The sequence below is a fragment of the Hirundo rustica genome, chromosome 8 (assembly GCF_015227805.2).
Source record: "Hirundo rustica isolate bHirRus1 chromosome 8, bHirRus1.pri.v3, whole genome shotgun sequence".
NCBI classification, from domain to species: Eukaryota; Metazoa; Chordata; class Aves; order Passeriformes; family Hirundinidae; genus Hirundo; species Hirundo rustica.
The window spans coordinates 22,419,889-22,432,824 of NC_053457.1; the positions used below are offsets into that span (position 1 = coordinate 22,419,889).

Here is a 12,936-nt window from a genome sequence, read left to right on the forward strand (position 1 = left end):
CAGAGGGGGGTCCCCTCATGTCCCTGGTGCCCTGGCAGGGGGTGTGGGCACGGGGCTCTCTGTGCTCCCCAGATGATGCTGGCCTGCCTCTGCCTGCTGGTTCCCAGGCGGCCCACAGCTGGCTCCCTGCCGTGCCGTGGAAAGCAGAAACCCCAGCAAGGGTAAGTACAGGGTTGCTGGGAAATGGCCCAGTCCGCAAGCTAGAGCAAACAAGCAGCTCGAGGCCTTCTCGGACACCAAGGTGATGGGCATGTTCCCTGGGGAGCAGTGGGGACCGAGTAATCCTGCCTGGGAACAGGGCAGGAACTGCTGAGCAGCATGGAGGTTTCCTGGGGGGAGCAGAGGAGGGGCAGGGCACCACTAGAGGGCCAGCCTCCATGGGGACTCTGCCAGTATCCTTCCAGAGGCTGGGGTGCCCTGTGCCAGCATCATTAGGGATACGAGGGAAAACCATGCTCATAAAACAGGGCTGATGCAGCAGAGGGAGAGAGCAGGATGGACCTGTGTCTTCAGAGCAGGGGCAGGGGTTGGGTTGACATCTGCAGTGAGGGATGTCACCAGGCTATCCTTTCCTCTGGCAGGGCTGAGGTCGGGGGCGCTGCAGGACACAGGTGCTGTGGTAGGAGCTCATGGCTGGGCAAGTGAGGGCAGGGTGGCCCTGGTGAGCCCATGGTGTGGCACCAGAGCTGAGGCATCAGTAGCCTTGGTTCTGACATGCCCCGAGCTCTGGCAGGCTCAGTGGGATGCCCTGGGTGGGAAGGAGAAATGACCCTGCAGGAGCAGGTCCTGCCATCTGTGACAGATCCTGCGCATGCGCCCGAGAGCTGCTGGAGGGCCCCAAGGCAACACTTCGGACTTGAGCTCTGACCTGGAAAGCCCAAGGGTACCTGTGAAGCCCCCAAACCTCCTTCCCCACATCAGCTCCAGTGCTGTGAGAGACTCACTAGTTGTTGCTGGTTTTTTCTGCCTCTTTTGTTGGGATGAATCTGTATCCTCTGCTGCCCTATCCCAGTGCCAGGGCAGTGCCAGACGGTCCCACCTGACACCCTGGCAGCCAGCATGGGCCAGACCAGGAAGAAAACCTGAAGCAGGGCTGCCCTCCTCCCTGTGCCACCTTCACCTGAGGTCACCGAGTGCGTGCCTGCTTGTGCCAAGGAAAGTTAAGCAGTAACTGGGAGATGGCGATGAGGAAGCCGTGGGTGCTGGAGGCCCCAGGGTGCCCACCATGCGAAGGTCATTCAGGTACAGCTCACCCAGGGTCCCTGCTGGCCCCTGCCCAAAGGCCTGCAGTGGCAGGGACACAGGGCAGAAGCCAAGGACCATGCTGGGGGCTCCAGCTACCCCGGGGCAGGAGCTGGGGGCGCAGGACACAGCTGAGGGCTGGCACAGGGGCAAGGTGAGCTCCTGGCAAGGCTGCTATGGCAGGGTGGGCTGCTGGAGGGGCTAGCGGTGGCTCTGGCGGTGTGGGGTTGAGTCCTGGTTCTCACGGACAAGGAGGGAACATCCCCAGGCGGAAGGCCACGGGCGGCAGGCTCTCCCATGCGGCACGGGGCAGGGGCCGGGGTCTCTGGGGGTGATGCGGGACGTCAGGGTGGGCTGGGGCGAGGAGCAGGGGTGCCCGCCGGGTGGAGGAGGAGTGCCAAGGTGCAGCGGGCAGGGATGGGGCAGAGGGTTCCCCCCTGGCAGAGAAGGGGGCCGGCGCGGCCGCACGCCCCGGACAGAGGCCGGCGGGCCGGGGCGGAAGGGGCGGCTCTGTCCGGCCCTGCCCGCACCTCCCGCGGGCTCGGCGCGGAGCCGAGCCGAGCCGGGGAGCTCCGCCCGCCGGGACCTGACCCCCGGGGCACGGGGGTCCACAGGGTGCGTCCGCGGCACAACCGGGAGCGGCCCGCGGCGTCTCCCCGCTCCCAGCCCCGGCCGCGGCTCCCGGAGCTCCGGCGGCGGGGCGGGGATGGAGCCACGAGGCGTGGGAAAGCTCTGCGGGGAGTGGGGATGGAGCCGAGCCGGCGCCCGGCCTTGCAGAAAGCGTGCTGTCTGTGGGCCCCTGAGGCCGTTCCCCGCTTTTGGGGGGGACCGGGACGCGTGTGAAAAATGCAGGGTTTGCCGCAGAGCCCCGTTTCGGAAGGGTTTTAGACGCAAAACCTGCTTCTGTGGCTGCAGCTGGTTTGTGTCTAAACTGTGAACGGCTCAACGCACCCCATCCCGAAAAGATGCGGGTGGTGTGGGGCGGGGCGGGCGGGACGGCTGCCCGTGGGATCACCCCGGGCCACCCAGCTCCTGGGCTGGGGCAGGAGGAAACCAGCACGGGCAAGGGGAGCTTAGCGGAGGGTGGGGAGAGGGACTCTTCCCCATGCCTGCGTCGGGACGGGTGGATGATGACCCTGACTCCGGTACAGAGAGGCGGCCTGTGGTGGCCGGGTGCCAAGCGCTGTAAGGGGCAGGGTGGGGCGATCGCCGCCTGCCCCGGCAAACGGCTCGTCAGCAATCATCGCCGAAATTTAAACAAATCAGACCTGGGCACTGGCACGGTGCGGCCGGACTCTGCCGCATCTGTGGGTGCAGAGAAGTATCAGAGGACGGGGTGAGTGCTCTGAATCCGCTTCATCCCCCACAGCTCCCCGATCCCTCGTGGGCACCTTCTGCCGGGCTTCCCACCCCACTGCTCACAGGACTCCTCATCCTTCCTCGGTGCTCTCCCGCAGCTCTTCCTTTCCGGGCAGGAACGGGCAAGTGCCTGATTTTTTTCTCTCTGCATTTCCTGGTCGGAGGCAGGGCAGGCTGGGTGGTCTCTTGCCTCGACGACACCGACAGCTCCTCTCGGTGCCCAGGTGTCCGCAGGAGCTGCTGCGATGGAACCGGGGGACATCTGGAACTCCACGTACGGCCCTGGCCCCGAGGCGCCGGGGAGCAGCACGCCGGGGCTGGTGACCATGGCACACGGCTTCCTGCGGCTGGTGCAGCCCAACCCCCTGCCCACAGGTGGGTGCATGGCGATGGCGGCTGGCAGTGCTGCGGGGGGCTGCTTGGGGCTGCGGGGTCCCCGTTAAACGTGAGCCCCCCCGCAGTGGTGCCCGTCCATCCAGCATTTAAACACTGGGGGGTTGGGTAAAGAGGGATATGGCTGGGGTAATCAGGAGTGAAATCCCAAGGGTTGCCAGCTGCGTCCTGCTCGTATCCCGTAGTAACTGTGGGGCTATCTTAGCTGGGCTCCAGGGCAGGCATTAGTGGTAGTGACACCTTGCAGACTCCTGCCCCATCCTCCCTCCAGGTATCCTAATCCTAGGCCCCCAAAATGTGCGGAGCAAACCCCACGCCGCCTGCAGGGTCTTTGCCTGTCTTACAGCCCTCTGTGCTTGCTGGCCGCCAAGAGCAGTGTGTCCCGGTGCCAGTGGCAGCCCTGCGTGCTCTCCCTGTGCACTGCCCTGCTTGCCAGTACTTGCCCCTATTCCTGTCACTGTCACAGCTCTGTCCCGAAGCAGCTGCAGGTTTGCACAGGTGATACCCTGCAGCTGCTCGATATTCATGAGGCAAGTACTGCCCGCCTGGAGGGAAATGCCACTCTGGCTGCTGCCACTTGTGCTCCCTCCTTCGCTGGCTTCAACCCTTGCTCACCGTCAATGTGCTGGCAAAGGCGTGGTTGGTAACATGGCTTTGTGGACTTGTGTACACACACCAGGGTACATGTGTCCCATGTGCCATCAAGGCTTGTAATGAGGGCGTGGGGCACAGGCAGGGAGAGCCCTGGGAATAAAAGAGGCAGTGGGCCCAGTGCTCATTCCTCGCTGGCAGTGCTGTTGGGCAGCTGTGTGGGGCTGGGCTGCAGGAGGGCAGTGGTGAGGAGCCCCCTTGTTCTGTCGACCCCTGAGAGCCTGGGGGCTGGCTGCACTTTTCCTGGGTGCAGAAATGCTGCATGATGTGATGGCTGGGGAGGGCAGCTGCAAGGGAGAAAAATGCCATACTCAGAGCTGCTCTGAGCTGCATCCTCAGGCTGGGGAGCAGGGTCCGGGGCCCTCTTGGAGAGCCCCACAGGGCCCAGCACCTGTTCACAGCCCTCTGTGCTTCTTGTCTCCCAGAGCTGATTAATTTTGGGCAGCCCCAGAGCGGGTTCAACCGGGAGGACATCCATGAGGTGAGCAGGCAGCTGGGGTGGGGAGCCAGCAGTCCCAGACCGCCGTGGACTGGGGGATGCTGGTGGGTGCTGCTCTGAGGCTGAGCCCTGGATGCTGGGCAGCAGCAGGGGGACGCTGCTCCCTGGGGGGACCGACCCATTTTGTCCATTTGGGTCTGGGCAGGGTGTGCAGAGCTGAGGAGCCTTCAGGGCCGCCAGCGTTATGCTGCCTCTCATTCTCCCTATCCCAGCTGCTGCTCTACGAGCTGGGTTTCCTCATCTGCGCGGCCATTGGAGTCCTCTTCATCATCCTCGTGCCGCTGGTGGGATGCTGCTTCTGCTGCTGCCGCTGCTGCGGGAACTGCGGGGGCCGCATGTACCAGAAGCAGGGCCGGCGGATGGGCTGCCGGCGCCGGGCGCTCTGGACCTCCGTGCTGCTGCTCTCCGCTTTCCTCCTGTGAGTGCCCTGGCCGGGAGGCTCCGGATGGAACCCAGGGGTGCCTGGAAGTGCCGGCGCTCGGTGGCCGGGCCAGGAAACTGCCATTGTTCGCGAGTAGGTCCCGGCACGGCGGGACAAAGCAGAGGAAGCAGCAGCGGTGGGAAGCTGGCCCCGGGGGGCTGCGCATTGGCACCGTGCACACCTTTCCCGACGGCTTCCCCGCGGCGTACCGGCCCCCCCGTGCCTCAGTTTCCCTCGTCGCTCCTCTGGTCCCTCAGTGCGGGGCACTTTGCTGGGATGCACTGGAAGCAGGGGTCACTGGTGTGCTCCAGACCTGCAGGCTGGGGTCTCTGTGGGTGGATTTGGAGGGTACTGGAGGGGAGCATTGGGACTGGGCTCCCCACGTGCTGACCCTGCCACCCTTCCCTTGTAGGGCTGGTGGTGTCTGTGCCCTCATCAGCAACACCCGCTTCTCCCAGGCTGTGAAGAGCACCTTCCCCAATGTGAAAAACACCCTGGAAGACGTCCACACCTACGTGGCCTCCGTCCCCCAGGCACGCACGGTCCCCCTTGGGGCCAAGGGGCCGGGTGGGAGGAGCAGCCCAAATAGTCCCCTGGGGAAGGGCAACAGTGGGGCTGGCAGCAGAGGAAGGTCCCCACTCTCACTGACACCACACCTCTGTCCCTACAGCAAGTTGATTTTATCATCAACAGGAGCGATGTCCCACTGGACTACGCCAACCGCAGCCTCCAGGGTGAGGGTGTGCGACGGGAGGGGCTGGAGAATCCCCATGGCCCTGTGGCGAGCTGCTCCAGAGCCGGGGGTTCTTGGGCAGTGGGGGTGTTGTGTGAGTCTACTTTTCTGCCCTGTGGGTGGTTGCTGACCCTGTGGGCCATTGGGCTTATGGGGATGTCTAAAGGGACTGGCTCTGGAGGCTTTTCCAAGCTCCAGCTCTGCTCCAGTTGCTGCTTTTCCCCATACAGGCTCCTCTCTGGGAAGGGTGATGCAGGTGCTGGGAGGCTGGGGATATCCCCATTGCCTCCCACTGGGGGTGGGTGAGGCAGGGGTGCTGGTGGTGTCAGTGTTTTCACCAGCTTTCCTGCAAGTCCCAGCGCCTTGCAGGGATCCTGTCATTGACACCGCCTCTCCCATCTCTGCAGACATTGGGCCCATCCTGGGCGGTAGGATCATCTCACGCGTCAGGAGCAGCACGGACGGGGCTCTGGGATCTCTCCAGAGCCTCTTGCAAGGTACTGGCCCCATCCCTGGGAGGCTGGCAAGGGACTCAGGGGGATGCTGGAACCAAGAGATGGGGTAGGTGCATGTTTGGGCAAAGCTCCCTTGGAGCTGGATTCCTTTGGCCTCCCAACCACACCTTGGGGCCAGTGCCATGACTTTGCGGGTGCTCTTTCGTTGCATTTTTTCATGGCTTCCTGAGGTTCAGCTGGGTGAGAATGAGTTCCTGCCACATTGGCAGGATGAGGCCCTGAGCTTCCTGCTATCTCCCCAGGGATGGAGATGCTGAAGAACACCTTTGGCAACATTGCCATCAGTCGCTCACACCTCGAGGAGCTGCAGAGCAACTACAGCCAGCGCTTGGCCAGGCTGCAGGACAGGCTCAACCACACCCTGCAGAACTGTGGCCTCCCCTGCAGCAAAGTGTCCCTGGATGGGCTCGCCTTCACCACCAACTTCAGCACGGTGAGGAGGGGCAGGGTGCAGGTGAGGGGCCCCAGCAGCCCCTGCCCCACAGCTCCCTCACCCTGGCTCTTTTCTGCAGATCCCGAGTGTGGAGCAGCAGCTGAAGGTGCTGCATGAGGTCTCTGACTCAAACATACAGACTGATTTAGAGGAGGTAAGATGTGTCCCCTTCAGCCAGGCACAAAGCTGGGTGCTCCCACAACTGCTGGGGCTGTGCTGATGGGGAGTGGGTTGGGAAGGGCTCTGTCAGGAGTTCAGTCTGTGACATGGAGGGAAGGGCTGGCCAGAGGTCTGCTCACTGTCCCAACCATCCCTGCACAGTGGACTGGGTGCTGTGGGGAGCCCGGCTGTCCTCTGCTACTAGGATCTGGGGACAAGGGGATGTGCTGCTCAGCTCTAGATTGCAGGCAGGGATGTGAATTTCATGCTGTACTCCCTTGGATGCAGGTTAACAGAACGCTGGACACAATCCCTGACAAGGTGCAAGAGCAGTCCCAGGAAGTGGTGACGAGTAAGTAGGGCTTTGTGTGCTGTCTTCTCCCTCTTCTAGGGTTCCCTCCTTCCTTCTCGAGCCACTCTTTCCTGAAGGCCTTCCCTGCAGCCCTGGCTGACCCCAGGTGCCATCATGCCAATCATTCTTGGCCATGACTGCCCTTTTCCCATCCTTTCTGAGTGCCCACTGCCCTGCAGGAGCCAGGCAGCAGCTCACAGTGTCAGCGTGTCCCTGTTCCTTGCAGAGAGCCAGGACCAGCTGGGACTCATCAGGCGGGAGATCAGAAGCTTGAGGGAAGAGTTGCCGCTCCTGGATATGGAGGAGAAAGTTGGGGCCTTTGTGAACGATAGCACAGCGGTGCTGGAGGAGTACAGGGAGCCGGTCATTGCCTGGGACAGGCTCAGGTGGGCGAGGGGCTGAGGCCCCAGCTCCATTGCCTGGAGAGTTTTAAGGCTCCTGCTCCTCCAGTTGCTGGAGGTGGGGGCTTGCTGGGTGGTGGGGTTGTGGGTGCAGGGTAGTCAGAGCTGTGCCTTGCAGACCCACCTGCCCCTTCTTTGCTCTGGTGTCTGGGGCTCTTTTTCCTCCCCATGAAGGCAGCCAGTGGGCTGTAGGGTGCTGCTCAGGGTCCCAGGTTCTGCTGCCTGACTCCTACCTTTTGTCTTGCCCCAGGCTGATCGTGTGCGCCCTCCTGTGCTGCACGGTGTTGCTGGTGGTCCTCTGCAACATTTTTGGGCTGCTGCTGGGGCCGCTGGGGCTGAAGGAAGGTGTGCTGCCCACACAGCGCAGCAGCCTCTCTGATGCCGGCGGGAACTTCTTCATGGCGTGAGGCTCAACTGGCTGCCAAGGACGTGTGTGGGAGCGGTGGGATGGGTGGGCAGGGCTGGCCTGGGAACGCTGGAGCTCCTAAATCATCATATTACTGCAGCTTGGTGGCCTGCCCCGGCGACTCCCCGTGCAGGTCAAATGCAGTGCTGGTGGGAGGCATTCGAGGCTAGCCCCTTTGCCCCGTGACAGCGAGGGCTGGCAGTGTGTGCATGCGTCCTGCAGCTCTGCAGGGGAGTGCTGGCTTGCAAAGCTGGGGGAAACTTTTCTGGAATCCAAGCTCCAGGACAGAGCCCGGTCGTGCTCTGGGGTCTGAAGGTGGAACAGAGCCGAGCTTGTGGGAAGGGTGGTGTTCCCACAGCTGTGGGGGTGAGGGGTGTGCAGCCCCTGGGCTCTGCTGGGGGCAGTGCCAGCATCAGTGCTGGGCCATGGGGCTGCTGGTGCTGATGGAGTTTCTGTCCCGGCAGAGGGGCTGGCTTCAGTTTCATCTTCTCCTGGCTGCTCATGCTGCTGGTGATGATCATCTTCATACTGGGGGGGAACATTTACATGTTCTTGTGTGAGTCCTGGCACAACCAGCAGCTCTTCCAGGTAAGCTTGCTGTGGGGAAACAGCCCTGCTTGGAGATACTGCTGCTTAAATGAGGACTGCTGGTGGAGCAGAGGCAGCACTAGCCATTTAGGATGCTCTTCCAAGGTGTCCTGGCCTGTACTATGTCTAGTCTCTGCATCTCTTTCCTTGCTCTTAGGTCCTGGACACCCCTGGCAAGATCCCTAACTTCAATCTCTCAGAGCTGCTGGGCCTCAAGGGTGACACAGCAAACTTCTCAGAGATATACAGGTGGGTCCCAGCCCTGACACCATGTCTTTGGTGGGGGTAGAGCTACTCAATGCCCTCAGATGCTCTCCAGGAGCAGGGCAGCTTGTCCTACCTTCCCAGGCTGTGGGTAAGCACTGATTGCAGGGAAGGAGCAAGGTGCAACCTACCTGCGCAGGTGAGGACATGCTCCTGGGAGGGGTTGGTCCTCACCCGCCCTGTTTTCAACCCCATGCCCCCATCCTGCAGGCAGTGTCAACAAGATGCTTCCCTGTGGCAAGCTCTGCACTTGGACCAGAGCGTGTCCCTGGATGAGCTCTTGAATATCAGCCAGGTGAGCGCAGGGATGACAGGGTCTTGAGGGCAGGGATCCAGACCAAGGGCTAAGGGGACAGTGAAGGGCCAGCACACGTCCCATCACGGCCCCCTTTGCTCTGGCAGTACACAGGAGACATCTCCACAGCTTTCGAGAAGATGAACGTCACCATAAGCCCCATCTCCCTGCTCAGCCAGAGCCAGAGAGACCTGCTGCTGAGTGCCAGTCAGGCCGGACAGCCCCCCAACTTCACCCTCACCCTGGAGCAGGTGTGCTGGCTGTAGCCTGGTCTTGGGATCGAGGGAGGTTGCATGTGGGTTGAGGAGGTCTGCTGCTCTCTCCTTTTTGCTGCTGTGGGAGTCCTCTGCCATCTGTGTAACCTGTTAGGGTAACAAGGCACGTCCTCAGCCCAGAGGGACCTGGCTCCACTCTGCCCCACAAAGAAGGAGTATAAGGGGTATAGCTCCCCTCATGAACCCCATTCTTTGTTCTCATGGCTGTCTCTGCCTTTTCCAGTTGGATCAGAATGTGACCCAGGGAAACCTCCTGGATCTGGCTGCAGAGTTGGAGCAGTTGGCAGAAAAAGAGGTGAGAGACCATTGCCCCCCAGGGCCATAGCCCCCTGTCCCCAAAGCTGCTGGTGGCAGGGCTCCTCTGTGCTGCCTGGGTGTTGAGGGGAGGCCCTTTACTCTCACCCAGCTCTTTTCCTCAGCCTGGCCCATCGGCTGCCTGTGGTGAGGCACGGAGCTGGGCACTGCTGACTGTGGCTCTTCCAGGACACAGCTGTGAAGAAGGACCTGGAAGATAATGCTCATGAACTGAGGGAGCTGGAAAAGGAGATGCAGGCGAGCTTCTCTGGGCCGCTGGTGAGCGATGCTGGAGGGTGTCCTGGGGATGCTGGGTTGGGCTTCCCCAGAGCTCAGAGCCTGCTGGCAGGGTCTTGTCTGAGCTGTGGGGTCTGCACCTCTGACCTCCCTTCTCTCCGTCCCCAGCGAAGTCTGAAGGAGAACATCCTCTCAGTGCAGAGTGGGGCTGCCCAGCTGGAGGTAAGCTGCACAAGGGGAGTGCATGCCAGTCCCGGACACCCTGCAAAGCACCCTCAAGGTCCCAAAGGGGAGGTGGGGTTAACCTGCAGTCTGGGGGGCTGCTGTGGGACTCTTCTTATGCTGCAGGGGCTGTTCATGGGGTGGAGGGAGGGAGGCCATGAACCCTGCCAGGCATAGACTCCCTCCACCTGAGGTACTTGGCACTACCAGCGTGTGACTGCTGGGAACACCACAGCTCCGAGAGGCTGTGCCCCAGGGATTGCTGCTGCGCAGGGTTGGAGAAGCGCAGAGACCCCACTTAGATCACACTGCTGAGAGCATCTTTCACCTCAGGGACAGACAACAGCTGCACTGGACAAAGTCAGCAAAACCCAGGAGTTCCTGGAGAGGGACATGCCAGACATCATCAAGAACGTGAGCTTGCCTTGCCCTGCTGCCAGGTCACACGGACCAGACCCTCTCACCAAGACCTCCCTCTATACAGGGAAACCAAACCTTGTCTGGCTGCTCATCCTGCTCTCCTTCCCTGGGTGTCCCCTGCACCCACGGGTGTCCCCTTCCCTGGCGAGGGACCGGGGTGGGGCGAAGCGTTCAGCCCTCTTGCCGCTGGGCTGAGGTGGTCTGAGAGCACTGATCCTGACATGGAGGGGACATGGGGCATGGAGGGGGCTGGTGGTGCAACATCTCCACTCTGTGCTTGCCCCTCCAGGAGACAGGGGCCTTCCTGGAGCAGCTGTTGGATTTCTTTGAGACCTACGTTTCATGGGCCAAGAGCAGGGTAAGCTGAGCCTTCCTCAGTGAGGTGGAGGGAAGAGGAGAATGAGCTGCAGGGCTCGGTGGATGCTGACACATGCTGTCCCCACCGTGCCTCCAGGTGACAGAAGACGTGGCACGTTGCAAGCCCATAGCTCAGTCCTTGGATAATGTGGAGGTCATTGGCTGTGACTATATCATGGACTCTGTGGTGAGTGGGGCAGCGCCGTGTAGAGTGACACGTGTGGGGTGGCAGTGAGGTCCTCTTGTCTTCCTCATGCACAGGATGAGGGATGCAGGGAAGGGTCAGGGATGCACAGGAGGCAGTGCTCAATCTGCCAGTAAACTACTGTGGCTAAGAGGAAAGGCCAGGCTCTGAGAAGGAGTTGGTGGTAACTGGGGAGTGCTGGGAGCAAAAGAGATGTTCCCAGTTGCTCTCTGGACCTAATGGCTCTTCCTCCACCCTATGCAGAATGCCTTCTGGTTCAGCCTGGGCTGGTGCACCTTGTTCCTGCTGCCCAACATCATCCTGGCTGTCAGACTTGCCAAGTTCTACCGCCGCATGGATGTTGCTGATGTGTACAGGTGAGGAGCAGCCCCAGCCCCTGTGACTACACTGGGTCTGGGGTCCCCCTGCCACCCGTCCCTTCATGTCCTGTGGTGGCCTGGGCTCATGCTAAAGGAACGTGGGCTGGGGAGAACTGGGAGGTGGCGTGGGGCCCTCAGCCTCTGAGGATGGGGATGTTCTGGAGCTTTTCTCTACCTGCTCTGAACCTCCCATTTGGGCAGACAAAGGTGCATCCCCTTTAGAGGGAGGAGCCTGGCAGGGCTGCAGCCCCAGCCTGGCTCAAGTCCAGCACCTGACTCGCTCTGTTTTGCACCATTTTTGTGCTGGAGCACTGGCATGGGAGCATGGCTGGATGCTGTGCAGAATGCTATGTGCTGTGTGGTTGGTGGCATTGCCACGAGGGTGCAGTGCTTGCTCACATGCCTGTGGCCACAGCTGTCCTGGGGCTGTCCCCCAGCCCTCTGGGACACTCTGCCTGGCAGCTCCACCACCTCAGGCACTGACCCCTGAGGGTAGTGAGCAGTTTCCAGTTGGATTCCCAACTCCTGAGGTGGAAATCTTGGCACTGTGGTGCAGCTGCTGTGCTGGGGGTTCCCCAGCTCCTGCCACCCCTCTGAGCTGGCTGGAGACATGGGCTCAGCTGCCCAGGAGCCCCAGGAAGCTGAAGTTGAGGCATAGGGAGCTGGGTGCTGCTGAGCTGCTGAGCGAGGGGCCCTGCTCTGCCTGCCTGGGGAAGGAGCACTGATGCTCTGGGGGCCTGTCAGAGCCCAGCTCTCTGTTCAGATCAGGCAGCCAGGATGGAGGGGACCACAGCACCCTGAAGCCCACGTGCTCTCCTTTTGTGACCCATGGGAGACCTTGTCCCACCATGAGATGCTGGGCTGTCCACAAGGCATCTTCTTGCCCCATTAACCGTCCTCCCTTTTTTCTCCCCTCTAGGAATGAAGACTTTGAAATGTAAGCTACTTACACTGCCAGGTCCCTCTGTGGGGTGGGAGGCAGCCCCTGTATTACAGGGGGGTCAGGGGACAGAGGCAGGGGGGTGGGGACGAGGGTGAGTGCAGACCAAGGAGTGTGCTGGTACCAGGGGATGGCTGTGAAGGTGGGACTTTTGTAGTGCATGCAGTTGTGGTGTCTCCCATCATCTCCCCATGTTCCTAACTGGTGCTTAGGAACCTCTGGAGGTGCTGCTGGTCCCAGTCTCACAAGCTGGTGGGTTTGGGGAAGCTGTCTCCATATCCTGTTTCCTGTGGGGCTGGGTGATAGGAGTGGGATATTTGACCATTCCAGTGCATCTTGAGCTGTCCCTTGCTCCCCTCTCTGGCTGGGGGTGACATATGTGACCTTGGTTTTGCAGGCCACCAACATTCAACGCCTTCAAAATCCCCAGGCCTTCTACAAGGCATTAGCCCATCACCTGCAGGTGGAGGAGGAAATGGTCAGATCCCCTCACTTGAAAAATGTGACTTATTTATTTTTGCAGGGAGCCTACCTCTTTCCAAGGCTGTAATTTTTGGTGTCAAACAATAAATGGTGTGTTTGTGTGCACTGTGGGATGTGACTGTGCTCCTCAGGCCTAGCAGCAATGGAAGTATGCAGGGCTAGGGGATGGAGGATTCCCCACTGCTGGCACAAGCTGAGGCTGGGACCAGAGAGCTCTTTCTGGTGTCCCCAAGTGCCTATGGGTCGGTACAGGATCACTGCTCAGTGTCACCACGACTGGGTGATGTTCCCCTGACTGGGCAGCCCTTTGCACCTCTGGGTGAGTGCCAGGTCCCTCCCTGGGTCAGGCCACACAAAGAGCCTCCTGTTCACAATGTGCCAGACCAGCACATGAGCACTTCCCTCTGGCAACACTAGTATGGATCATCTGTGG

General features: G+C 61.2%; 1 protein-coding gene across 2 annotated transcripts; it reads left to right on the top strand.

The window, feature by feature from the left end:
• The first annotated feature begins 1,752 nt into the window (after positions 1-1,752).
• Positions 1,753-12,608, top strand: LOC120755571 (prominin-1-A-like). Of its 2 annotated transcripts, XM_040070673.2 has the most exons (26): positions 1,753-1,857; positions 2,612-2,723; positions 2,826-2,976; positions 4,071-4,126; positions 4,357-4,562; positions 4,978-5,098; positions 5,236-5,299; positions 5,706-5,795; positions 6,056-6,246; positions 6,326-6,400; positions 6,694-6,757; positions 6,984-7,143; positions 7,409-7,561; positions 8,029-8,152; positions 8,310-8,401; positions 8,627-8,711; positions 8,819-8,962; positions 9,210-9,281; positions 9,470-9,559; positions 9,686-9,739; positions 10,073-10,153; positions 10,449-10,517; positions 10,614-10,703; positions 10,965-11,077; positions 12,000-12,017; positions 12,418-12,608. In XM_040070673.2, exons 3-26 carry the CDS (start codon positions 2,847-2,849, stop codon positions 12,467-12,469), a joined length of 2,394 nt encoding a protein of 797 aa, XP_039926607.1. In that variant the 5' UTR covers positions 1,753-1,857; positions 2,612-2,723; positions 2,826-2,846; the 3' UTR covers positions 12,470-12,608. The 2 variants fall into 2 exon arrangements, with proteins under 2 accessions (XP_039926607.1, XP_058277467.1); XM_058421484.1 differs by lacking the exons at positions 1,753-1,857; positions 12,000-12,017 and having other exon boundaries at positions 2,524-2,723.
• Positions 12,609-12,936: the final 328 nt, after the last annotated feature.